The sequence below is a fragment of the Myxocyprinus asiaticus genome, chromosome 24 (genome assembly GCF_019703515.2).
Source record: "Myxocyprinus asiaticus isolate MX2 ecotype Aquarium Trade chromosome 24, UBuf_Myxa_2, whole genome shotgun sequence".
Classification (NCBI taxonomy): domain Eukaryota; kingdom Metazoa; phylum Chordata; class Actinopteri; order Cypriniformes; family Catostomidae; genus Myxocyprinus; species Myxocyprinus asiaticus.
Genome location: NC_059367.1, coordinates 22,724,100 through 22,751,886, shown reverse-complemented (window position 1 = coordinate 22,751,886; position 27,787 = coordinate 22,724,100). Strand labels below are relative to the sequence as shown.

The following is a 27,787-nucleotide window of genomic DNA, read 5'->3' as shown; positions in this document are numbered from 1 at the left end:
GGGAAAGAGTGAGGCAGAGCGACAGAGAGAGAGAGAGAGAGAGAGAGAGAGAGAGAAAACTGGCTCGCCGGTCCCCAGACACGCCGTCGCCTGGTCCTCAGCCACTCCTCCGACCTCTGGAGGATGATAGCTCGCTCCTCCCCTGTGGACGGCAGCGAGTACTCTGACCCCTGGCAGACAGAATGGCTCTTCCCCTTTCTCGGAGGACGACAGCGGTTCCTCCGACTCTCAGCGGCCGGCAGCAACCCCTCCGTCCCCAGGCAGACGGCCGCAGCTGCTCCCCTGGCAGATGGCAGCGGCGAGGACTCCGCGACAGCGCATTCCTCCTCATTCCTGGGTTTTGGCACCAATGTAACAGGGTAACATGGGCAAGGAGGAGGCGGGAACCGACTGAACAGTCAGTATAAGTTTTAATGTCACAAATTAACTTAAATCAACTTAAACACAAACACATGGACGCACACACACAGCAGCCACATGTGTCTCTCTTACTCTCGAACTGGCGCCTCCGGCTCGTCTTTATCCCCCTCCTGGCTGATTAGCCTGATTCAGGGCCGGGCATGTGTCCTCATGGCCCGGCCCCTCACTCCTCCTCATCACACATACCTGCATATTATTGCTGCAATGGCTTGCATGATAAAGCAACACACAAAGGAAAAAATAACTTCCAAAACAACCTTGACACTATACGTTTCCTATCATTCATGAAGTTTGTCAAAAACTGCTGATTTTCTAGTGTTATCACATCAGAGCATAATGTCAGCTCAACATTTGGCTTTCCTTTTTGGAGAGAAAAATTGGGTTAAGAGAGAAAATTGAAGGAAACTATGTGCTTTGGTTAGAAATCAATGCATTTAGAAAAAGTTCTGAAATCACAAGCAGACACAAGCCCCACTGTGATCAAGGCCTGTTTAAAGCCATCATCTCCCTCTTTTCTGTCATTAAACTAATCAGCTCATTATCGGTTCAGGTCAGACATTGGTTAGTTCCTGGACGACTTTTTTACTAAACAGAGTTTATGTCTAATATCTCTTTTAGAGGAAAAGTTCACCCAAAAATGAAAATTCTGTCTTTACTCACCCCTGTGTTGTTTCAAATCATGGAACACAAAAGGAGATGCAGAATGTCAGCCTTAGTCACCATTCACTTTCATTGTATCCTTTTTCCATATAATGAAAGTGAATGGTGACTGAGAATGTCATTCTCCTTTTGTTTTTCATGAAAGAAAGAAAGTCATATAGGTTTGGAAGGACATGAGCATGAGTAAATAATTGTAAGTTTATAAATTATCATTTTTGGGTGTTACTAAAGTCTTGCGCATTCATATCTGTCAAATATAAATAAAATGACTCTAATATTTAATGTCTTACTTAATGACTTTATATGAACGTCTGCTGAAAAAATAATAACAGTTAACAAGTGCCACAGCACAGGAGAGCTAAAGAGCGTTTACACCTCTACCAGTCACAGCTGTAAATAGCTTTCTTCATATGTTCACTTGTAATCACGACTTTTTTAATAACGTAATATTTGCTAAACTGTCCTTAGTGCAGACTCATTTATATTATTAATATTTCAAAATCCTCTGTAGATTCCAGAGAAGCTTTTTGACAGTGTTCCATGTGGTGAACAGAGCTGTTTCCATTTTGTAAACTGAGCCACATTCATTCTGTTATATTCAGTATTAATGTAGGTCAAAGTAAAATACTGTTCAGTATGGGCATGTGATGGATGTTTAGTACACAGTGGTGTTTTCAATAACATGTACATATTCAGCTATTAGCCATGATAATATGCGATAGTCTCAGAGTCAGTTTAAAATATTATTTTAAAAGCAGCACACTTTTTGTCACATAACAACACTCATAGAACAAATTTCTCACATCAAAACATAACAAACAATACATCAAAAAGATACAGCACATGTTGTTCTTGAATCTCGAATCCATTATTGTCCACAAATCAATTCAAAACAAACAGAGAGATAAGAAGAAAGAGAGATAAATCTGCCATATCGGGCATTGTGTGCAAGGCGCTCATGGGAAATGTAGATTTAATTTGTAGTGCTTTCACAAAAACAGTTCAAATAAAGCCATGCAACGAAGACGAGGGATTGGGGGAAAAATATCGTAAGGGATGGACTTCATATCCCAGAATGCCGTGGACAAAATCCTGAGGAACGGGAGGAAGTGGGCATGTCTCAGGTCTGGTCCAGCCATTCAGCACGCTTAGGAGCTTTGCAGGTGTGAATGTCGACGGCCTCCTCACAGTCTTTGCACTCTACAGCGCAACACCATTTAAACTTGCACTCACACTTAGTGATGCGTTTTATGCGTGTGGTGTCGTAGCCCCGCCCACAACACATGACCTCACAGCCGTCGGTGCCCCGGGATGTTTTGTTACAGACCCGACCGGCAGTACCCAATGAACCTGCAACACAAAAAGAGGAAATTATTATATCTTAACAGAAAAGCATACGGATTTCAGACAGTCACAAGTCTCTAACGTAGAATCCAAATCAGTTCTCAAGTCTTTGAGGTGGTCTTTCAAAGTTTTCAAGTCTTTTAAAGCCATGTCTAATTCAAGTCCATTCTTTTGTCACAATTTGAACACAAGTCAAGTCTCAGATCATTTTTGGTGATAGGTTTCCTATTCCTTTTCTATTCAATTAATTGGCAAGGGAGGGACGTTCACCTAAAAATAAACCCAACTTTTAGTAGATTTTTTTCTTTCTGTAAATGGGTACTTAATGGAAAATGTTCTCTTTAGTTTGCCCCATAGTAAATGAATGGGTAACTATGGTAACAGGTACTTGTTTTCCCTCACGCTAAACCAGTTGATAAAACCTGGTCTCATAGAATCACCTAACTAAACCCACATTTTAAAATGATTTTTAAGTGTATCATTGTACATATCGTGGCATTTTCCTAGTGAAATTAACACTAGAGGCTCTTAAACAATAATGACTTTAATTTCCTTACAGAAATCATGAGAAAACATATCAAGCATAGCAGTCCATTAACACTTCCATTTTGCTCTGTTCCTCACACAATGTTATCTTATGACATCAAAACACTTTTACTATAGCACGTCTTCATTTTAACGTTTGCATTACATAACCAACTACATTTGTAAACGTGTTCAGATGCGATTCAATTGTTCAGCAGCTCCACTTAATGAGCGTTGTACTTGAGATGCAAACGACCGGGATACAAGTCCTGAAGAATGTGTCATAGACGCGTCACCAAATAATGTGGTTGCTTCAGCAATTATGTTTTTCAACTCATTTTTGCTTTTTATGACACTATCCGTTAGGTTTAAGGTTAAGGTTTAGGGTAGGGAGGTAGGTTTAGTTGACTTAAAACTTGATACAGCATTAACCTTAAAAAATAATCTCTGTGGGAGAATATTTACAGTAACTCGCTTTTAGCGCCACACAGTGGACATATAACCTCGGAACAGCTGCGATACGTGTACTGAGCCACGTAATGTCATTTTGAAAAAAATGTCGGCACAGTCATGTTTTTTTTTCATGAGATCAGGCTCAGTTGATGCCATCATGTTGAAGCATTCCTGCAGAATACAGGACCAAATTTCTGCAGAATCTCACAGGGAAAAAAAAAAGACTTAGAGAGAGTGCACAAGAGACTTGAGAAGTGTTCAAGAAAGAAATAGTTCTCCTTGTTTACCTTAAAAACCTCTAAGATGAAATTTAGTTGCAAGTCACTTTATTTGCAGCTTTAGTACTTGAGTCTCTTTCTCAAATTTACATCTCTGCTAGATCTAGAAAATCTTCAGTGCTTTTGATATACAGGATTATCATTAGGATTAACATAATTCATATAAACACAATGATATAAAATGATATCTGTCTTGTATAATGCAAATTGTGCTGAAGACCATAAATTAATCAGGCTGGTGTTTTTGTGTTTGTTGATGTTTTGCAAGGTTATACACACAATGGACAGTGAGGGTCTCTCTCTTTTAAAACAACAGTCCTGTAATCTCTGCCTGCCCTGCGGCCATGAGAACCAGAGAGTGATGGTTGTGCTGGCAGCTTTGAAAGAATAGGATTTGAAAAATGAGCCTGTTGTATCCTTGGGGTGCAAATTCCATTGGGGTGGTGGTGGTGTTTAGTGAGGTAAGCGCACTGACCCTCTGAAATCACTGAGCTGTAAGCTGTCTGTCTGACCCAAACGCAAACCAAACACACACTCAAACCATCAAACTGATGCATGAGCAGTGTCAGACTGCTACAGAGCTCATCTAGAAAAGCAGAGTAACCTGCAGTATCCTACCTGATTGTAATTCATCTTAATACACGGCTCTCTGGAATACTTGACTCTGATTGGTCAATCACTGCAATGCAGTCAAATAGTTTTGTATTATGACTGCTAAATTGTATATTTGTCCACAAATTTGGCAACCAATCTCATACACTGCAAGTTTCATGTCTCTCGTATCACTCTGCGGGCTCTTTCTTCTCACGTAGTAAAATAATTTCAACTCATATTAATATTGAATGCCCATTTATTTACTTATTAGGTAAATCGCTGTGTAAGTGTGATAATGTACAGTCAGCCGGTGATTATCGCAAAATAAACCCTGACGGATCACTGCGTTAAAAAGTTTTTATGACATATGTAAAGATAGTGTGTTTTTCACTAAAACAGCATTACCATGTCTTAATAATTTCTCCTGTTGGGAATTATACTATTGTACTAATTGAGATTATATCTGGGAAAAGATAGAGAAATGTCTTGGCCTTGGCTAAAGGTCACACTGGGTCACTGCTGAACAAAACAAACTCATTTAGTTTAGGTCTCTATCTGTTAATAATGATGCTAATGGGTTTTTTAGATTCAGGTGTGTGTGTTTGGCTCATTTTAACATTGGCTTTATGCAGGTTTTCCAGGTGATTCGTGGAGATGTGTGTGTTTCCCAGAGGTGTGTGTTTTCACAGTGAGGAGTGTGTGAGTATCAAGGATTAACAGAGCAAAAAAAAAATATATATATAATAATAATAATCCAGTTTAACCTCTTCTGACCCTGTCAAAGCGTATATTGCCTTTATACCCTCAAGGGCAGTATGGTCAGGTTTAGGGCTGGGCAGGTATGAGTGTCAATTTACCACAGTTACTGAATCCTAACTTCCTCTGCACTATTGAGTCATGTAAAAAAGTACTTGGCACTATCACACTGGGATTCTCTCAGATCTGTAACAGGCAGCCTGATCTCATGAAATTAACATGACAATAAATAAAATGATGTGCTTCATTACCTGTTTGGCTGCAGTTTCCCAGTGAAGTGCCCAGTGAGGGATGCCAAAAATGAGTGAAATGATGTTGTAATCAGACACGTTTTTTAAGGTGAATATAAGATGGATATTTTAATTAGTAAAGCATACCTCCCTAACCTAAAACTTAACTTAAACAACTTAAACTTAAAAACTTAACCTAAACCTAACCAATAGTTTCTTAAAGGATACATGAGATGTGAACAAAACAGACACCCTTTACCTTAACAAATGCCTAAACCTAACCAATAGTGTTTTAAAAACAAATTTGACATGAAAAGCACATTTACTGAAGCAACCACATCATATCGTATGAGGCTTTTACTTCACTTTCACTTTTGTTTCGAGCATCTTTGGCTGGGCTCGAGGCTCGGTCTCCAAGCTTCATTAACATAATCATAACATAAAAGTTTTGTTTGAAAAAAATAATTCTGTCACTGAGAAGAACTGACAAGATGACAAGCTGATCAGAACTTCTTTTTTATCACACTCAGCTGCATATCATCACAAATGCTGATTAAAATCCATAGTGATTCTGTCATTCTGCAGAAATAATGCAAAAGCAACTAATGACGGATAAAAATAACCTTGACGGACATTTTACAGTTTTGGTGCATTTTAAAATATAACCTTGTGAAAGCCAATCAAACCATGAAGAAAATGCAACATTGTAACTATTTTAGCCCCTGTTTCGGAACAATCAAGCAAGCTACAGGTCTGAAAACACTCAAATCACTCTATTGTAATTACAATTTTACTAATGTTGTTATTTTGTCAGAGAGAGATAGTTGCGGTGAGTCGTTATGTGTCACCCCTCCAACCTTTTTAATCGGCAAGTGTGTCATACCTCTGACTGAAGAGAGCGAGATCTCAGCAAAACAGTCTGCATGTGTGACACCCTCGGCCAAAATTAGTTGTTCTGAATCTGCTTGTGTAGAGCCAGCTTTAGAGTAAAAGTGTTTTGTATATAATAACATAGCAGAGTGTGAGTAATAGAGTGAACAGTATGTGTTTATAAAGTTATAATCAGCCATAGTACCCGTGATGTTTGTGAAAGTGAGTAAAACACACAGTTGTTGTAGCACCTCTAGTGTTAATTTCTGCAGGAAACTGCAGCAAAACGTAGAAAGCGGCACGTAAAACTCAGTTTGCAAAAATCTAGTTATGGTAACGTTCATTCAGAGACTAGGTTGGAAACAGGTGACTCAGCAATCAGCCTTTAAAATAAATAATTGTGATTTCTCTCATAAACAGGATTTTCTGAGTAACTGATGTTATTTTCTCACCTGCCAGGCATCAGAAAGGCTGAGCTCTGTCTGCTCTCTGATTCTGAGAAATCCAAGACGCAGAATTTGACGTTCATTTCATTAATACTGAGTGAGTCAACAGCAGAGCCGAGTATTCTGTCATTAGTAATGTATGAGTCACCAGTGTAGTTTAATGTTCGTTTCATTGTTACTAAATAGGTCAGCTGTACTGTTTAGAATTTACATTCCTGCAAAGGTGTGCAGCACTGCACTGATTTTCCTCAAACAGTTTAGTTAGGGATTTGTTCAAAACACTTAACTGTAAATATTAAACTTCTACAGTTAATTCAGCCCAAACCAATGTACAAACTCAGCCATAATGTAATAATACCAGCTATCTATTTTAGGTTTTTGTAAATTTTGTATACTTTAAACTTTATAAGAAATTTAAGAAAAACAAGACACGTGCTGAGTGTCATGACGACAAAACAACTTCGATTTAATCCACACAAAACCAAAGGCTAAGGGCTGACCTTTTAAACTTTAACACTATGTTTTAAATGCTTTTCAAGCATATTTCCTTCAAGTTCCGTAAGTTATTTCATGTTTTTGAATGATTCATTTAAATATTTGTATTTTTTGTCTCTCTTACCTGCAGCTTTGTCCATGAGGCAATAATCAGGAGAGTTCTCGAAGTAAACCAGGTCATTTTTGGTGGCTTTCCTGAAGTCTTTATTAGCTACTGTGAATCCTGTCCCGTCTTGGTTCATGGTGACCTCGATGGCTCCGTTGTATTTCTTGCGTAGGTAATCTCCTGTTTTACGGAAATCTGACATCGCCAACCAGCAGGTTCTCAGAGTGCATGACCCACTGACACCGTGACACTTACACTCCAGTTTCATAAAGCGCTTTACAGCCTGTTAAAAAGAAAGATAAATAGAAAAGGATCCTTAGTAGTAATTATATGAACAGTTCCCACATGACTGAGAATAGCAATAGAATGTAAACAGTGTTCCACTGTAACATTATCACAGGACAGTGCCTTTGTGTTATTTATATGTTAGTATATGTCAGTATTTATGTGCCAGAATACTGTGGTGTTTAGTTTTAATAAGGCACTTCATTCATTATAAGAATTTAGCAGGTTTCCCCACCATAACGGTACAGTAACATTTTATAACATCTTTATAACAGCTTTGTAAATGTGTAATAAAGCCTCTGTTCTCACCATTCTCCCACAGCGGCTGTTATGAAGGTTCATGAGTGCATGTGCGTCCTTCACAGTTCGCTCTTTTGCGTCTACAAAGGCTTTGGCGAACTTTATTCCATAGTTGATGTTATCACTGCAGCCACCCCAATCAAACTCCCCTCGTTCGTCGCTGGCCCGGCCACGCTTGTGCGGGTCACAGTTGCATGTCTTTAGCTCCCCCTGACTGCAGGCACGGGTAATAGCAAACACCACTCCCGCCGAGGAGATTGCGTATACGAATGCTGCCTCACGACTGCCTGCACACACCAGACATTAAGTATCATTAAGTCACAAAACTCACACTTAGGTCCTTAATCAGACACTCCAACACACTTAATCATATCCTCCGTTGTGCTCAAAAGAGAATCATATAATCCCAAAAAGCACTTCTGATTTGTCTGCCAGTAACCAGCCTCTAGGGGTGTGTCTAGCCCCAGTGTGAGTGTTTAGCTTAAATATTAGTGCATGCCTAATCCCTCCAGGGCGGGCCATTCTCTGCTAGGATAAACTGTTTGAAGGCAAGTGAACTGCCAGAGTTAGCCGTGGTTGGTGGCTATTTCTTACCCTCACGTCCTTTCTGAACATTGCCTGTGTGTTTAACCCCATGTCATTCATGCTGATTCATTTGGTTTAAGTGAATATAAGAAAACTACCACAATGTAAATTGTCCATCCCTCTGTATAGTACAAAGGGGTGTCTATTATTTAATCACAGTTTTGTGATTAAGTCAAACTTGTGAACTTTAAAAGCTATGTTATGGTTTTTAATGTGCAATCTGAATCTGATTAAAAGACCATTTCTAATCTTTCATCTAACTGATGACATTCTAGATATTTACATATACATTTAAATACTGAATATCTTTGCATACTTTTATAAGAAAGTAAACACATTGTATTTGTGAATGGCAACATCTTAAGTTGCCGGAATTAATGGCCGTTCAAACCGAATGCATTTTTGCATTTAAAAAAGCTAGCTGCAGTGGAAGGGATGGAACAGAATGCAGGTGTCTCGATATGCGTTTTTGAACGTTGAAGTTCTTTTAACTTGACACAGATCACTCAGTGTAGTAGTACAATGACATCTGGAGGATATCTATGTTTGAATCACACTATCATTCATACAGCAAAGATATTCTCTGAAGAAACATATTTTTTAGGAGAATCTTCTCTTGGCAACCTCTCCAACTCTAATTCCATTTCATAAACTGAATACGCACAGTGCTGCAAGAGTTTGTCTGCCTGCCAGAATCCTCTCTCCAAACATTTACATCCTCCATGCCTGTTTATGTGGTAAAGAGGCAAAGAGAATGCTGGAGGAGTGATATTTTCACACATGGATCTTTGGAACTTTGTATAAAGGCCAAACAGAAAGCACATTCATTTACAGTGAAAATTTCTTGAGTAAACTTCAGGTTTGAAAAGTCCCACAGGTAGAATCAAGTGAGCCTGTGGAGTTTTATCTATTTATCACACCTGCCTAGGGACAGCTGTAAATGTGTCTGGATTCCTGTGAGATCCGAGAGGTATTCTGATCTATACTGAGTAACTGTTGTGAAAGTGCAGTATGCGTATTCACCATATGAGATTAATATCCATGAATGCATTAGGTATCATTAGGTAACAATGCACAATATAATTTGTACATAATGTTTTTAATCTTGTTTAAAGTTAGTTTATAAAGAATATATTGGTTCATTGTTAGTTTGTAATGCATTAACTATTAACTGTTAATGTATACAACTTTTAATTGTAGAAATATATAGTCATATGTTGAAATTAATGTTAACCAAGATTAATAAATGCTGTAAAGTGTATAGTTCATTTTTAGTTCATGTTAACTAATGTAGTTAACTAATGTTAACAAATGGAATCTTATTGTAAAGTACATTTGCTCAATTAATGCCAAAGCAAATGTAGTTGTTTTGCCATTTACCAAACTGTATTGTCTACAGCTTAGGAATTTTGTTTAAGTTTTAAAAGTTCATACTCCTCATTGATTTTCATTTTAAAATTTCATATGAAAGATTACTTTAAAATTAAAGATTACATACACCTTTTAAAGATTACTCAATTAGTCACAACGGAAATGTGTAAATCTTAAAAATAGACAGAAATATTTTTGATTGTTCATTGGCTGACTGTACATTATCCAACTAACAACATGGAGTGATACAAGAGACATGACACTAGCACAAGTGTGTGGGAAATCGGTTGCCAACGGTCATTATACAAACACATTTGACAGCAGAATGCTGCAATTGACCAATCAGAATCAAGTATTCCAGACATCTGTGTAATAAAGAGAGAGAAGCTTTTTAGAACTGAGGTTTCCCATCATGTGGAAACGATAGTGAGTTTGCACTTTTGCACAGTGCGGTCCAGCACCTCGGGTCTCTGAAATCACTGATACCCAATCACATGTTTTGCTGATGACCCCATGTTCCTCTCTTTCAGTTTCTAATTCACACACACTATTTAAGTACTTACTGCGTTGTATGACTCTTCCAAATACAGTATGGTCTCTGTCCAAGGCACTGCAGTTCCAGCGATGATTGCGGAACTGATGCTGGCACTCTCGAATCCACTCTTTAGCTCCGCCCCCAATCGACTGCATGATGTCTGGGTATTTCTGACACAACTGTCTCTGTTTATTGACCAGCCCAGGAATATTGTCACAGATTACACGGGCCCCGAGGGCACCAATATACCTAAAACACACACACACATAGGGGCTTAAACCTGAATTCCTCCAAACAATTACAATTTAGATTATTTTTCCTATTGCTACTCTGAAAGTACATATCTTTGTTTAAGCATCCAGACCAGATCAACACAGCACACTCAGTCTGAAGTAAATATTCAGTGATTAGGCTTTGTCTGATGCCAGAGGCTATGATGACTGAGTTTGATTATTCTCGGAATATTGCCAGTCATTAGTGGATTTAAAGAGGGAAGTTTATCAACAGACATATGACATCACACATAAACAGGCATTCACAAACAAACCATTGGAAGAGCCCCATGTTAGTTATGGTTTTAAATATGCTTGCATAATAAGCTAGTAACATCAACAGATTTGGAACAAGCTTTTGAGCCCGAGGTGAGCATCAGTCCCCCTAAAATTCATCTCAGCCTCCCTAAAATATGTAACTCTGCAAACAGCACGCAAATCATTTAAACAGCAGCAGCCACAGCACTGCACTAGTTTGAAGCGGGAGACTGCTTTGGTGGCCTTTCCCACCTGTAAAGAATAAAGAGCAAGCCAATAGCATTTTAGTGCAGGCTGTGAAGTAGCATATCATAGGTTTGACCCACTGAACAAAACCGCCTGATTCCCCTATTGGATTCATGAATGAGCAAGGTTTATTGTCTTTTGACCGACTAAAAGAGAGGAGGCATTTAGTTCGTTTTGTTCGGTAATCTCGTTTAACAAGGAGAGAAGGGGGCTGGATGAATTAAGAGTAAAAGTGACTAATGAGATTACAGTGACATCAGGACATAATTCAAACTTTTAATTATTTTTAGGCTAATATTGTTGTACTTTTTGGATAGCTTCAGGCACAGACTGGCCATTGGGAGAACCGGGACTTTTCTCGGTGGGCCGGCCGCGAAATGGGGCCGCATGGGCCACCGCGTTATGCAGAATGGGGCAGCGATATGGAGAAAAGGACAGCGAGATGATGCACCTCCATTTTTCCCGCATCTGTTTTGAAAGCATCGTCACATGAGTACGCCTACGTCATTACCAAAGCAACCCATGCAGATAGGTTGGTTATGTCTGAATGAGCAAATCTGATTTGATCACTTGCAATTAATAGTGCGGACAGTCTGCCTGAAAAGATCTGATTTGAGAAAAAAATCAGATTTGCCTGCAGTCTGAACATAGCCTTAATATCACTGCATTTTCTGGTCAGATCTTTAGTTTTTAGGAAATTGTTCTTTAATTAACAATGTGCTGCTGTCACCTATGGATAAAGAAATTTTATAAAAATAAAAGAAAATGATGTTATGGAGAAATGCTATTCTATAGAATATATCAGCCAAAAAGAACAGAATACTTTTTAAAAGTAATGCGTGTCATTTCTTTTTTGTTTTTTTTTTGTTATAAATATCACGCATTTTCTCCTATCCAAATTTAATATACAGAGATATATTATCTAATATAATATATAATGACAACACACTCTCATGACGTAACGTCACTGGGGGGACTTTTGCCTGCACAACCAAAACATCGCTATTGGTCCGTATGGTATGTGTCACTCTGATGCCTTTTAAAACTCATTTAGAAGCATTCCATTACTTTACCCAGAAAGCTAAATTTTAAAATGAAACAATTTGAAAATTCTGTCATAATTTTCTTATTGTTTCATGGTTGAATTTTTATTTCATTTGCCGTTGGACACAAAGGGAATTTTCAGAATGTCTGAGTTGTGGTTCAAAAAATGAGAAGAGCACCATTTAAATTAACATACAAGTTATTCTCACTTTTATAGTGCTTGTTTGTCATTTTTCAGAATAAATTATTGTGTATGTACTATATTTGTTTGTTACATCTTTTATATTGTTGAGAACTGGATAGGTTTAAGGGGAAGAGAAAGGGTTAAGTGCTCAAAATATCTATATAATAGTGTAATTTAACAACAATTGTTGTGACTACATTTACTTGTCTGTTACATGTTTTTATTGTTAATACTCGGTTAGGTTTTGGAATTAGTTAGGGGATCCAAAATATTGATATGATCAATATAATGTAACTAAAATAGTGCATTTCTAAATATACATAATAAAACATTTGCAATTAAACACGCAATAATATCCGAATATTGCAGAGCCTGACGGAATCGCCAGAACTGAGGAACAAAAGTTCTGTCAATTTTGCTTTCATGGTGCAGGAAAACTGTTGCTATTACTACCCTGATAAGTAAACCATTTTGTGTTTTAATTTCTTCAAAACACTGTGGCTGTGTGGAGCTATCAAAACATTGCTTTGTTTTTTGGAGCATCCTGACCAGACCAACATAGCAACATCAGCTCAACCAATGGCATGAGTTTGGGGCAAAACTACCTGTTTGCACTACTAATGGAAGACACAGAGCGCATTCGGTAAACAATTAAAAACAATTATTATTTTTGTTAATTTGTTCAGTGATGCTAGTGAAATTACACACTTCACCTTTAATTAACAGCATTTTTTGGATTATTATAGTGCATACTCTCTCTCTTTTTCTCTCTGTCTAGATTCCACTCCTGTTTTGGCTGTCCCATTCCATCACTGTCCAACATTTGTTTACTGTTTCTCTAACGCATACAACAGCAAGCCTGGTCTCAGCCTTCAGAGAAGCATAAACTTTCTCATGACAGAATATGGGAGGATTGAGGTCTGATTAACATTTTAGCTTGCAAACATTTTTAAATGAGAAGACGGAGTTACAACCTTTTGTGAAACAATGTTTGTGAATCAACCTCCTGGATCACAGCATGCCCATGTGTGTTCCTCCCACCATGATATCCAATTTGACTGTGATTATAGGGCTTTATCAGCCTCTGCTCTTTGTGTTCGATAGTTAGAGATTGGGAAAACACACACAAATACACACCAGGCTGGTCCTACAGACTGTGGTGGGGTGCAGGTTGTCTTTACCAGCATCAGTAAATAATTATCCATAGGACCACAACCACATGTTGTAAAAACACAGTAAAATGTGTTCTCATTTACACTGCGTGTCTGTGTGTGTAGTTAGGCTTGACTGGGTAAAGAATGTATGACTGTAGTAATTTGTCACTTCTATTACCAAGTAGTGGTTTAACCCACACACACACACACACACACACACACACACACACACACACTCCTATCTTCTCTCCCCATCTCCCCATATCTCTACAACTTTCTCTACAACAGTCTGTGAGTGAAACAATTCTCAGATCCTTTTGACGGAAGAGCATACTCAGTAAAAGTGTCAAAGTGATCACACAGAAAATCAACATGTTGCTTCCGAAAGTTCATGTGCCCTACATCAACCCCCATTCTGCCGAATTACTGACAATTGGGAATCAGAAAATAATTACATTCATATAAAAAATGTTATACCCCATTCTGAGGTTGCATTTTCACTCTAAAATCACATTTTTACTCCATTGACGGTTAGGTTTAGTGTTTGGGTTAGGGGGTAGAATTAATATGCATTCCTGTTGACTGTTTTACATCATTTACAACTAAAAATATAACTCACTTTTGGCGCCATTCTGTGGACATTTCATCCGACAACTGGAGCTCACATGTGCCCATACATTTAACAACATTTCCAGCTTCGGCCACTGGGGGCAGTTATTATAATTTCGGTAAGCACAGACCAATTTTAGCAGCAAAACTTTCTAACTACTGTTGCCTAATTCACAATGTGATCAGTCTATAGGAGTGGAGATTAGGGCAGATCGATTTGGAAAAAAAAAAAATCAAATTGCAATTATTTTGAAAAATATTGCGATTTTGATTTAAACCTAGTAAGTAGAGTGTGCTGAGTGACTCCAGCCAGGTCTCCTAAGCAACCAAATTGGCCCGGTTGCTAGGGAGGGTAGAGTCACATGGGGTAATCTCCACGTGGTCGCTATAATGTAGTTCGCTCTCGGTGGGGCGCGTGGTGAGTTGTGCGTTGATGCCGTGGAGAATAGCGTGAAGCCTCCACACACGCTGTCTCCATGGTAATGCGCTCAACAAGCCATGTGATAAGATGTGCGGGTTGACAGTCTCAGACACGGAGGCAACTGAGATTCATCCTCCGCCACCCGGATTGAGGCAAGTCACTACGTCACCATGAGGACCTAGAGTGCATTGGGAATTGGGCATTCCAAATTGGGGAGAAAAAAAAAACCTAGTAAGTGTGTCCTTTTGACCAAATTTAAGTCATGGGCAAACATGCTGCCATCATCATCTTCCCAGTCTATCAGTTCAGTGTGTACTGGTTTTTGTCCACTTTGTGATAGGGTTACAGCCCACTTTTCATCATTATATTTTGGAACACAATAATTTATGTTAATAAGTTATTATTCAAAGAAGAAATTTACTTTAAGTACTATAATATAAGTTATTATGGAAATAGATTTTTGCATACTAATACTACTACTACTAAAAATAATAATAATAATAGTAATAATAATTATTATTCTTTTTTTGTTGTTGTTGTTGTATTTGCGATTATTATTATTAAATAGTACCATATTATTATAAAACAGGACCATATACAGTAAATGTAATATTTTTATAACCCTTAAGCCTTTATTTTGGTGGAAGCTTTAATTTTGGTGGAAGATGTTTCTGTTTGTAGTAGAGTTGAAAATCAGTGTCCGAATATTCTTACCTTCCTGCTTTATAGTATGCCAAAAACAGTATGCCAATAGAGTAGTATGTCTGAATTCTCAGATTTTATCAAACAGTATGCAAGAAATCAGCTCATAAGCCTTAAGCGTGCTTTGAGTATGTGTAAACATGGTACAGAGAACAGAGCTGCACACATACAGTAAGCACAGGGAGCAGCATGTGCAGACTTTTTATTTATTTAATTAAATCGCAACCTTTGCAGTTTGAAAATTGCACTACATCATAGTGCTATTTCGATTTTATTTTGATTAATCGTTCAGCCCTAGCTGAGATGCAGAATCTCAGGGTCCTAAAGTTCCAAGGGGTCTGCTGTTATGGAGGTGATTTGGATCAGTAATAGGAAGAAGGTTGGAATGATTTGGGCCATGTTCTGTTTAATTTTTGGATAATGGTCAGAGTTTGTGTGTGCCATAAGCTTCCCACTTTCTCTGCCCAGACTGTTATGTAGTAGATGAACTGGCTGGACTAGTCTATGTACAAAAATTCAAAGGTCAAAGATAATTGAAGTTCACATCAAAGGGCACACACACACTTTTCTATCTCTCACTGTGTGAAAGTCCAGAGCTGGCTTTTGTCTGGCTTCATCTGTGTGTGTGTCTGTGAAATAAGTTCACTATTATGAGACACTAACAGGCCGTCCAGTAGCTTAAGAGGATTCCTGCTCTGTCTGCTTAAGGTGATGGATGAGCAGATCAGAGAGAGAGAGACAGAGAGAGAGAGACAGAGAGAGAGAGAGAGAGAGAGAGAGAGAGAGAGAGAGATAGAGACAGAGAGAGAGACCCTTTTCTCTGTCTCTTGTGAGTGCCTCACATTGGGAATGTCAGCTTGACTTATTACAACCTGATAGTGACAAAGGGCTTGCTTTTCACCTGGGCTCTCCAAACCTGTGCTTGTTTCTCTCCTCTCTATCTCTTTCTTTTTTGTATTTTGCTGTTAGTAAAGAATGTACTTTAACTCTTGATACAGTTGAAAAGGGTTCAAACATATACACTGGTGGCCAAAAGTTTGGAATAATGTACAGATTTTGCTGTTATGGAAAGAAATTGGTACTTTTATTCACCAAAGTGGCATTCAACTGATCACAATGTATAGTCAGGACATTAATAATGTGAAAAATTACTATTACAATTTGAAAAAAAACATTCAGAACTTCTTAAACTACTTCAAAGAGTTCTCATCAAAAAATCCTCCACATGCAACAATGACAGCTTTGCAGATCCTTGGCATTCTAGCTGTCAGTTTGTCCAGATACTTAGGTGACATTTCACCCCATGCTTCCTGTAATACTTGCCATAGATGTGGCTGTCTTGTCGGGCACGTCTCATGCACCTTACAGTCTAGCTAATCCTACAAAAGCTCAATGGGGTTAAGATCCATAACACTCTTTTTCAATGATCTGTTCTCCAGTGTCTGTGTTTCTTTGCCACTCTAACATTTTCTTTTTGTTTTTCTGTTTCAAAAATGGCTTTTTCTTTGCAATTCTTCCCATAAGGCCTGCACCCCTGAGTCTTCTCTTTACTGTTGTACATGAAACTGGTGTTGAGCGGGTAGAATTCAATGAAGCTGTCAGCTTTTTTTGGCAATTTAAAGCATTGTATAGCCTTCATTCCTCAAAACAATGATTGACTTATGAGTTTCTAGAGAAAGCTGTTTCTTTTTTGCCATTTTTGACCTAATACTGACCTTAAGACATGCCAGTCTATTGCATACTGTGGCAACTCAAAAACAAACACAAAGACAATGTTAAGCCTAATTTAATGAACCAAATAGCGTTCAACTGTGTTTGATGTAATGGCAAGTGATTTTCTAGTACCAAATTAGCAATTTAGCATGATTACTCAAGGATAAGGTGTTGGAGTAATGGCTGCTGAAAATGGGGTCTGTCTAGATTTGATCAAAAATGACTTTTTATTTCAAATAGTGATGGTGCTGTTTTTTACATCAGTAATGTCCTGACTATACTTTGTGATCAGTTGAATGCCACATTGGTGAATTAAAGTATCAATTTCCTTCCAAAACAGCAAAATCTGTACATTATTCCAAACTTTTGGCCGCCAGTATATCTGATTTTTAACACAGCTCTTTTAATTTTTGCTTCTTGTAATGAGTAAAACATAAAACAAAATTGAAAAACTTTTGTCTGATTTTGAGCCTCACAAAACTTTCTCTCCCCCACACACATATAACCACATGCCCATATACTAATAATAAAATAACAAGCACACTCCAACCGCATATAAGCAATGAACATGTGGCTGGTTATTTCAAGATCGTTCAGCCTCATTGTATTGTAGTCACCAGCTAAGTGTGTGTGTAAGCAGGAGGCCCGACCCATTTTTGCAGTTATTTCATTTATTTCTCCGTTACTGGCTGGCACAACACCAAGAGCACACCATGAAAACTTAAGTCATAACTCTGATATATTGATGTGCAGTGCCTGTACAAAACATGCGTACTGGTGTCGGGGAAAATCCCATCCCTCATGTAGCCTACGTTTACAAAAATGTTTTGAGGGGGAGAAGGGAGTGTTTTGTGCGTTTCTAGAATAATTAAGTTTTAAGGACCAATTTCTTGGTGGGGTGAGAGGTGCGTTCTCCAAGCGCAACGTGTGTGTTCACTGGAGTTGTGTTCACTCTTTACCTCTGTCTGCCCACCACATACACTTCAAATAAACATTAAAGAGCAGATATTTCTTTAAAAAAAAGAAAAGAAAAAAAAAAGACACCAAGTTTTCACATGAAATTAACCTCTAATCTATGTATTTTAACAAAGTAATAGTAGAATGCTAGCTCACGTAAATGAAAACACCTGTTCACCGCTACTATTCATCTCAAAACTGAACTGTAATTAAATAATATACTATAATACTGCAATATCATAACTATTGTAAATATTTGGAAAAGTTCAAACTTTCTAAAAACTCCCCCCCCCCCCCCCCCCCCCCCCCCCCCCCAAATGACAGCAACTCAGTCACCCAGAGCAGAAAAACGCCCGGTTTCTGCGCTTGAGTGTGCACAGCAGCGGCGCGCGGAGATGCTTGACGCTACTTACCACCAGGACGAGTCCACGCGCGGTGTGAGGATGAGCAGGAGGAATATGAGCGCGCAACACAACCGTGAGGAGGCACGGGTACCGCAGGGTGAGGATGAACCGCTTCTGGTTATATGTCTTAATCCTGAGCTTCCGGAAACAGCGGCAGATCTCTTGAGAATGCGGGGCGACACAAGAACTTTACTGAAGCCAAACATAGTTAAACGTGTCCCCCAGCAACGTCAAGAAAACACAATTCTGTACTGTAGGTAATGAGTGTAACGAACGTTTAGGTCTGCAAGGACCTGCTGAAAATCGGATTTCTGATAGTTAGACAGATGTAGAGCTCCGTGCACGGACAAATATCATGCATCTGCCCAGATATTAGCGTGTGCCATATAAAAGTATTCCCCGAGAGCTGGCAACCGCAGCAGAAATAATCCAAGCCAGACGGCAGGTCCAGAGAGCGCTGGAAGACCTCTCACACTTCTTTTTCTTTTCTTTTCTTTTTTCTTTTTTTTCCCACTCCCTTCTGAGATCAGATGAAGTCTCATGCAAGTTGATCAGAGAAATCGCCAACTTTTCCACCTTTTCTCATTTGCGTTCAGGACAGATATCATCCCCAGAGCTGTGAAATACGCGCCTCTCCGTTTTTCCATTGGAGTCGCCTCGCGCTGTCTGCGCGCGCTGATAGCAGACCGCGTGAGATAAACCGGAGCGATGAACTGTGCGAACTGCAGACCAAGGGGTGGGCGACGGGGGGAGAGAGGGGCGATAGGAATGTTGACAGCCCGCCGTCCCTTCTCTCTTATTGGGTAGAGCTTACAGAGACCAGAGCCGCGGGGATGCTTCGGCTCGCTTAGGATACGCGCCGTTCTCCGGTCAGTGGAGACACGCGAGTCGAACAACACACAGCATCCTCATTTACACACCATGCTGGAGTTCATAGTCACAAACACAGGCAAATAAATACATAAATACATAAAAACCAACTACGCTGGATTTTAGGTAGATGCTGCGGCGTGGTTATTTCAGATTCTTCTGAAAATTAAGTCATAAATTATTTTTCTCTCCCCATAAACTAACTTAGTCATGTAAACTCAGAAGTCCCTCTTTGTTTACTTCAGTTTTTCCACTACCAAACATGAGATTATTAGTTATAATAATAATAATTAGTAGTAGTAGTAGTAGTACTAATTGTACAATATGTTTACCCACTCAAGCATGCAGTATTCACACAGATTGCCGCAATAACGAGGGCTTATGCGTCAGGAGAGCTGCGCGTGTCTGAATACACAACCTCATGTTTACAGATAAGGTTCTAGAACTTGCACGAGTACTGCTGCTGTGTATAAACATCGCGCAGATTCCAGTTTCAAAACATCACATAGTTGCCTGTTGCATGACTCTGGATGAGTGAAAACATTCTAGTCCCTCACTTGAGTCTGTCTGTTATGAAATTGCAGCATTATAAGTTTGAATGGCTTTAATGGTGTAAAATAGACAATTTAAAGAATACAAAATAAAGCAAATACCCTGTTCCAACAGTACACTGTACAAAAAATATTATTGTTTCAACTTAAAAAAAAGTGTTTGTGCTGCCTTAAAATTTTATGTTGTGTCAACTTAAGAGGGGAAGCTGTTTAAACAAAACAAAGTTGATTAAAATGAATATAACATGTTGAATGAACTTATTGTCTTTTTAAATTAACTTGACTTCAACCTCATTCTAATTCAATCCAAACTAAATGTAGAATTTCAATTACCATTTAATATTACTGATAACCATAGAAGTAGTTAGGGCTATTCCATTATCAGTGGTAAAATGAACTGCCATTTTATGGTATATTGACAGTTGATGATCAGAGACCAACATCTGATCCCTCTAACATATTCACCCTCGAGCTTATCAACGAGACACGCATGGGCCTCAACACTTTACACGCAAATCACAATGATGGTTACAATCATCAGACATGTCCCTGAGTAAAAAGATGATCTTTGAATTATTTCTACATGACAAATAACTGAAAGTGACAACAATCACAACAACCAACAGCATAAATATAGCAGCAAAAAGTAAAAAAATTAAAAGACAATAACACGACAATTTGCATAATGTATTCATGCTGTAGTGCATGCTGGGAATCTGAATACGTGAGCGTGATGTTCATGAACTTGTACTTATCACAAGTTCAAACTTAGACCACTGAGTTATCTCAACAAGATCGATTCAGGACAGTTATTCTTACTCTAGGGCAAACTACTTTTTACAGTGATAGCAACTTTAACTGTGTAAACCTTGGTAAGTTAGCAAAACAAAAAAAAACAAAAACATATATAAAAAATTAGGCATTCAGTTACATCAAGTTAATAAACTCTCAAGTTTAACTTAATAGAACTTTCAGATTTTTATTTTATACTACACATGCATGTGAATTGTTCTTAACTTGATATATTATAAGGTAACATACATTTTATTGGTACTAAACTTTAAATGTAACTCTTTGGCTGAACTCAAAATGACCATGTAAGCTTGACTTAAATATTTCAAGTAGAGGAAACCAACTGGCTAGTACTAACTAGTACACTGAATGCTAGCATGCTGAATGCATGCTAATTGGAAACACTTTGCTTTGATTAGCATAGCAATTGCTCATCAATTTAAGTAATATATTGTACAACAATCTTAAATTGTATCTGTCCTCAACATAAGCCCAAGCTCCACTGTTCACCGTAATGGTAACCCCCAAAAACTTGAACATAACAGAAACTCTTCTAAATAACACACACACAAACACACACACACACACACACACACACACAAGTCTCCCTCTTTACTTTAATCTCGCACAAAGGCACATTATATAACACTTCATTTTAACATTTACTCTCCCTGACGAGTGCCATGCAAAGCTGGAAATATAAATCCCCTGCCCAGTTTCAGTTAAGTTCATTAAACTCAAAACAATAAAACAATTCAGGTTAATTTAATTCAAGTTTCGTGAACTCAAAAGAAAGAGAAAGTTTTAAATTCTCATCAAGGTTCATTTATTTGAACTAATTAGGATGATTTAATTTTCCCCTACTCAAACAATTAATTATTTTGAACATTAGGGTTTACAGTTACAATGTTAAAAAGACTGAACTTCACTGAGCACTTGAAAGTGAGTTGATGCAAAAATAGGTCCAAATCCCTGTTGGAATTGAAACTATTAGCGTTACACATACTGCTGTTTCCACCATGGATTAAAGGAACAGTTATAATGTTTAGTCATAAATCCTAAATTAGGCTAATCTTCTCATCCTGAAATTTTCATTTATACTTAAACCTTAGCTCCAGAAGCTTTTGTTCACCTAAATCTGGCATGGCTTATAGTCTGTCTGAGAGTGAAACATAGAGGCCATAGCTTCTAAGCTCTGTGGAGAATATACATGCATCTAACTTCAGCTGGCAATTTTATAGTAAATAAGAATTACTGAATGACAGTGAATTACAACACAGCATAAAGTACAAGAGAGTGAGGTAGAGAAAGATGACTGTCATTACTAAACACAAGATCTTTTTAAAAGTCATTTGGTAGACTTCTGTGTTCACATCGTCTTCACAATTTACCAGTTTGCAATTTATCAGTCTTAGTGAATAAGGTCTCTTGAGGGGTTTCAAACCAAAAGACAAATTAAATAAAACCATTACAAAAAACAATAACAATGTGCTTCAATATCTAAAGATGTTGAATCCTCTCACATTTATCAGCAAGCAATTGAAACATAACAGTGCAGAGAGTTCTGACCCAGAAATGAAAATGACCTGTGAGGCCTCACCAGAGAATGCTGTCTTATAAACTGCATTGATTTCTCTCAGCTAAAGACCTCAAGTGCAACTGTTCTCAGGTCAGATGCGAAAAGCAACTGTGAGTTAGTGTTGAAATAGAGTTGCGATGGTCTTGCCTGCTGTCATTTAAACTGAATGCCTTCTGTGGGCACCAGAAGGTCATTTTTATAATCTACTAAACTACATTTAGAGCTGACCTACATCCTCACAAAACATCCAATCCAAAGCAGATCATGTGCTAAAAAGTATATTAAGTATAATAATAATAATAATAATAAATAAATAAATAAATAAAAGACTCAAATTGAGTGCTAATTAATTAGTCAGAGTTGCCATGTATTTGTTTTGTGTATATTTTACATAAATCGTAACTGAATTTCTCATAATCATTTGACAGGCAGCAAATAAAACAACACAAATTAACTTATAAATAAACCACATAACTTTGATGCTGAACATAGAGGTTTGGCTGAATACAGAATGCCATAACTCAATGTATGAGATCAGCTTCCGTTCTCTCTCTCATTCTCTCTCTCTCTCTCTGTCCCTGTCTGCCTGCTCTTTAATAGCCTGAATATGCACTCAAGGTGACCACAGTGTACAGGAACACCTGGGTGAATGAGCTCACTGTTTATTTTTGTACCTGTGAGAATATGAACCTGTGTTTTTGTGACAGGCCTTAACTCTTCAGTGTCGTCAAGTTTGCCGCTGTTTCAGGAATGGGAACGCTGTGAGTGTCCTCCTGCCTGCCTGCTCAGAAATCCACCGCTGGTTATTTTAGAAAGGGGCTCTGGGAAAGACTCACCTGATTATACAACTTTTATAATTTTATAATCCATAAAAATGTGTACTTCTGACAAGATGTAGTAAAGTCTGTGAAGTATGACTATATTACTGTATGTAGATCCGTAGATTTCAGCAGAATTACATATTTTGGTTCAATTGATAATGCTTTCAGCTACCTAAAAGTGTAGTAATCTCAGCTCTGTTCAAGACATTTTACCTTGTTTAAATCCAACATAATTCTGAAGATTTTTCCTCAAATCAGCACAGAAAATGTGAAAAAAGTTCAGCAGTTTCGATCTGGGCCATATTATGCTGTTTTGAATAACAATATGAATTGTAATAAATAGTGACATTATGATCTTCTGACCTGTGTAAGCCAAAGTTTTTATGGCTGCCATTGAAACAGACGATGGAGATCAACAATGTGGTGGAAGAGCAGGCACAAGTGACAATTAAAATTAATCAGTATGATTTTATGAGTTACTCAGAAAGAAGGTTAAAGGTCAATAACATTAAAGCATCTAAATATACCTCCACTGAGAGAGAGAGAGACTGCTGTCTATCTCAGACTTTACACTAATTTATAGTCTTTTATTTTTGGATGGTCTGACAGCATGATGAAATCTATGCACATTCAGGCACTCTGAAGTGACAGCCATACTTCTCAGTAAGTCAAATTGAAACTCATCTAAAACTCTTTCCAACTACTGTCACACACACACACACACACACACACACACACAAACAACGTATTTTGTAACCTCAAATTACATCAATTGTGACATAAACAACCAAGACAGAAAAATGTCATACAGTTATGTTGCAAGTGTATCTTATAGTAGACCAAAATTAATTTAGTGATAATCTAACAACTCTGCAACTTTATGTACATTTAGATTGTAGATTTAAAATGAACTATTTTAAATTGAATAATTTGAAAATATAAAAATATTCCATGCAAAAAGAACTCAGTCATAAAATTAACACCATGTAATGATATCAGGTACAGTTTAATGTGAAGAGGAAAATGGTTTCAATAATCTGTGATAGTGTGTGTTTCTGTGTGTGTGTCACAGGACAGCCTGACAGGATACAACTCAGCATTGAGAGCCGCAGATCAGGAAATGATGCAGGAGAGACTCTCTGTCTCTTTCTCTCTCCACCCGTCTGTCTCTGAGTCATGTAGTGAGGATCGCATGCCATGACACATCAACATTTGAGCATTCTTTGTTCGATGCTGAACATTGTGACCTTAGACTAGCTAACAATAAAGGTGACCAACTTTTACATCACACACATACACATAAAAATCCTAGTCAGGATCTGAATAGGCAGGAGAACATAGCCTAAACTAAAATAAGTTCACCTCTCCAGACTGGGCTACCTCACTGTCTGCATCATTGTCTGTCTTCTAAGGAACAGGAGAGGCATATAGAGGGAGTGTACAATATTTCCTTTTTCTTTTCCTCTACTTTCCTTCACTTTTCTCCTTTCTTTTCCCTTATTTCCCTTCCATTCCTTTCCTTTCCTTTCCCAACCCTTCCTTTCCTCTACTTTCATTCTTTCCTTTCCTTTATTGTCCTTCCCTTTCCTTTCCCTTGCCTTATTTCCCTTCCATTCCTTTCCTTTACTTTCTCATCCTTTCCTTTCTTTCCCTTATTTCCCTTCCATTCCTTTTCTTTCCCATCCATTCCTTTCCCTTCCCTTCCCTACGTTCATTCTTTCCTTTCCTTTCTATCTCGTCTTGTCTCCTCTCCTCTCTTTGAAATGCAGCTCCTTACTGTAATATGGAGAAAGCTCTCCCTGGCACATTTCCATCCTTCTCAGCCAGATTAATGTGTTTATAACTAATTAAACTATTTGCTCAAGTAAACAAGCCCTAATGCAACCCTCTCTCACTCTCTGTCTTTGCATCTTTTTGTTTCCTTTCTTTCTCTCTATCCCTTACCAGAGTACTATATCCTCAGTCATAGTGTGCTCTCTCAATTGCCAGTAGTAGCTCTATGTAATGATTATGTTTAGACATGGATCTGTTATTACAGTAGACCACCTATTATAGCACAGCAGGGGAGAACAACCCCAGTGATCTGCATAAGATCACATCTGTTCGTTCAGTCCAACATGTCACAGTGCCTCATGGTGTATAATGTGTGTGTGAGAGTTAATGTGTCTTTGTCAGCAGTGCTGTCAGCTCTGTGCAGGGTCAGTGTGTTGATGTGTCTGTGAATGTGCCTCACTCTCCTTTTCTCTTTCTCTCACACACACTCTCTCCCTTCCTCTCTAATTTTTTCGCACGGTGCTGGCCGCTTTGTTGAAGCGGAGCTGTATATTTAGCAGAATTTGCTCAGATCTCTTGCACTACAGGAGAATGATGAATTCCAAACTACTGCAGGGTCATGTGATTGTAAGTTTAACTGAGAGCAGAAACTTTCAAGAGAAGTGAATCTGTGGATACATGTGGACCAGCTGGCTGCTATTGTGAAAGCTGAATGGTTGAAAATGAGCTGAGATTAATTTTAATTTATAAAACTGAATTGATCTGAACAGCAACATTGGCTCAACCAGTTACGCAAGTTTGTAGCAAGAATATCTGTTTGTCCAACCATTGGAAGAGGGGTAGTGTTTGGGAGATCTGTCTGCAAAATATATATATATTTTTGCAGTTCTGTTTGGTGATGCTAGTGGCACAGAACTTACACACTTCAGCTTTAAATGTATAATTTTATTTAGTTTAGTGAAAATAAAGCTCAGCAACACATTTACATGTTTTTGGATGACATTTTCTTACTAAAGTGCAAATATTTGTGACAATTATGCGAGGTAAGACAATTGAGCACAACAGTTCCTGCCCACTTTTCCAGCCATTCTCTGGAAGTATTTTTCACATTCATTTTTCCATAGGGATTTCATAAAGTCCTTCATAAAAAAGTTCTAAGCCATTAACAAAACCAAGCAGCTCCAAGGTGAATTACAACATTGCAAACTTTGGTTTGAAGAAGTGAAATGAAAATCAGACAAAAAAGACAAAGGCACAAGACTGTACACTTTAATGTCTTTCATGAGGGAATGAACTACAGTCCCATGACGCATTGTGAATGACATAAATCGCATTAAAAACTATAGTACAATATGAAATGGTTGATTATAAGTATAAAAGCAATATATTTAAATGTTATTATTTAATTTTAGATATCCAGATATATACAAATATATAAGTAGTCTGAGAGTGTAGGGAAACCGACTCGATTGAGTCATTCACAGTGCATCAATGGAGTGGACAGTCGCATCCGAGCTCTCTTGCCGTGGTTTGTTTGTCGTTACTCTCGGATTGTTGAATTTTTGTTCTTCAGGATCATGGGTAATGTAGGTCTTCACCAGAAATTCCACAAAAAAACTGAAATAACACTGACTGATAGCTCCAACTGAAGCATCTAACAAAACCTATCATCGATTAAAAGTTTTGGAGCTCATGATAGGTCTGTCTTTAAAGGTTTATATGTTATCATTAAAAATATATTCTTCAATGGAGAAAATTAATCGTTTTTTTTACTTTCGGAACCAGACTATTACACTCTATAGACAAAACATAAATTGCCATGAGCACAAAGTACCAGAAATTGATGGATACACACTAAATAAATGCAACCAAAAAGTTGCCAGATGCTTTTGTAAAAACGTCTCCTTATTTGTAATGCTCTGTGCATGCATGTTTGTGTACGTGTGTGTTTGTGCATATTCAAAGGGCTGCACATGTTGTTTGAGCTTGAAGGGGGTCAACATGAGAAGGCAGAGAGAGAGAGAGAGAGAGTACCTCACTATTCTCTGAGCGATGACACCATTTCTAACTTGCTGCAGGTGTGTATGTGTGTGTAGCCTGAATGTAGAACAGGCTACAGAAAAGCTTTGATATTCGAGCCAGGACGGACCTGCTCTACACCACAGATTAACCAGCACACAACTAAAATGCATTCTGTTCCAATTTATAAAGTTTTGTATTTCTTGTTCATATTTTAAGTGAAATGTTTCTGATATCTACACATGTCCAACCTTACATACGTGACCACATTTTCCCTCTCCTCAGGTGCTTAATTTTGCTCAAAAGTGTTGGGTCTGAGTTTAGTTAGTGTCTGCCAATTATTCTGAAACAACAGATTAAAAATTCTGAATTTAAATGGTGTCTTTGTTCCTGAGAATTTTTGTCTTTTTAAGGTTTTATTTTAGTGTCCAATTTTTGCAAAGTTTTCTAACAGGTTTAGGTCATCAACGCAGATCAAGAGTACAGTAATGTATCAAAAGTGAAGTCAAGACTACAGACAGATTCAAACAACATAATGAAAATTCTGCGAAATAAGCAATGTGGTTGAACAGAACCAAAAACATTAAATACTTGACATAGTTGGTCAGGCCTGAAAAGCTCTTTTCATATAGCTATAAGTATATGCAAATGAACTACTTTTGCAAAGAAGGTCCATAGGCTTCATATATCTGTGGATTGGATCTGATAAAGAGATCTGAGCTTAGAAGTGCTCATATTTCATCCGCCCTGCCAGATAACACTTCAAGAAATAATTTTTCCAAAAATTCTAACTGTTATTCCTCTGAACGACCACTATAGCCGAATGATTTGTGTTTCTTTCATCATTCTCCAGAGACAAATGGAGAGAGAGGGAGAGAGAGAAAGAGAGTATCACCTTTAGCCAGAGTTCTTGACTGCGTGTTAAACTATTGGCAGTTGATAATAGAGCATTGAAGCAGCTTTGTTTCCTGAGACGGTGATATTTCTCCACTGATGTAATTTTGATGTGATTAAACAGAGACAGTTTCTTTGCCTTTCTTCTCTCAATGTGCCACACCTGAGTTGGAAGAACTGTAGCTGGGTTTCCATCCAACAATTTTAATGCGCATTTTCAAATTGGCCATAAGAATTCCTGAATGGAAACGCTTGATATGCGTATAAACTC

General features: G+C 38.0%; 1 protein-coding gene across 2 annotated transcripts; it reads right to left on the bottom strand.

Annotated features, from left to right (window-relative positions):
- Positions 1-1,419: 1,419 nt before the first annotated feature.
- wnt2bb (wingless-type MMTV integration site family, member 2Bb) lies at positions 1,420-18,903 on the bottom strand. 2 transcript variants are annotated; one of them, XM_051654007.1, is made up of 6 exons: positions 18,227-18,903; positions 10,282-10,502; positions 7,772-8,049; positions 7,196-7,460; positions 6,583-6,625; positions 2,252-2,430 (listed from the first exon to the last, which is right to left on the bottom strand). In XM_051654007.1, the coding sequence occupies exons 1-6, from the start codon at positions 18,421-18,423 to the stop codon at positions 2,400-2,402; spliced, it is 1,035 nt and encodes a 344-aa protein (XP_051509967.1). In that variant the 5' UTR covers positions 18,424-18,903; the 3' UTR covers positions 2,252-2,399. The 2 variants fall into 2 exon arrangements, with proteins under 2 accessions (XP_051509966.1, XP_051509967.1); XM_051654006.1 differs by lacking the exon at positions 6,583-6,625 and having other exon boundaries at positions 1,420-2,430.
- Between the last annotated feature and the right edge of the window lie 8,884 nt (positions 18,904-27,787).

Coding starts and splice junctions, on each gene's coding strand:
- wnt2bb (XM_051654006.1), bottom strand. CDS start 18,423: ATGTTTGGCTTCAGTAAAGTTCTTGTGTCGCCCCGCATTCTCAAGAGA. Junction 7,461..7,771: donor ACAGCCGCTGTGGGAGAATG/GTGAGAACAGAG, acceptor TCTTTTTAACAG/GCTGTAAAGCGCTTTATGAA. Junction 2,431..7,195: donor CCTCATGGACAAAGCTGCAG/GTAAGAGAGACA, acceptor TTTGTGTTGCAG/GTTCATTGGGTACTGCCGGT.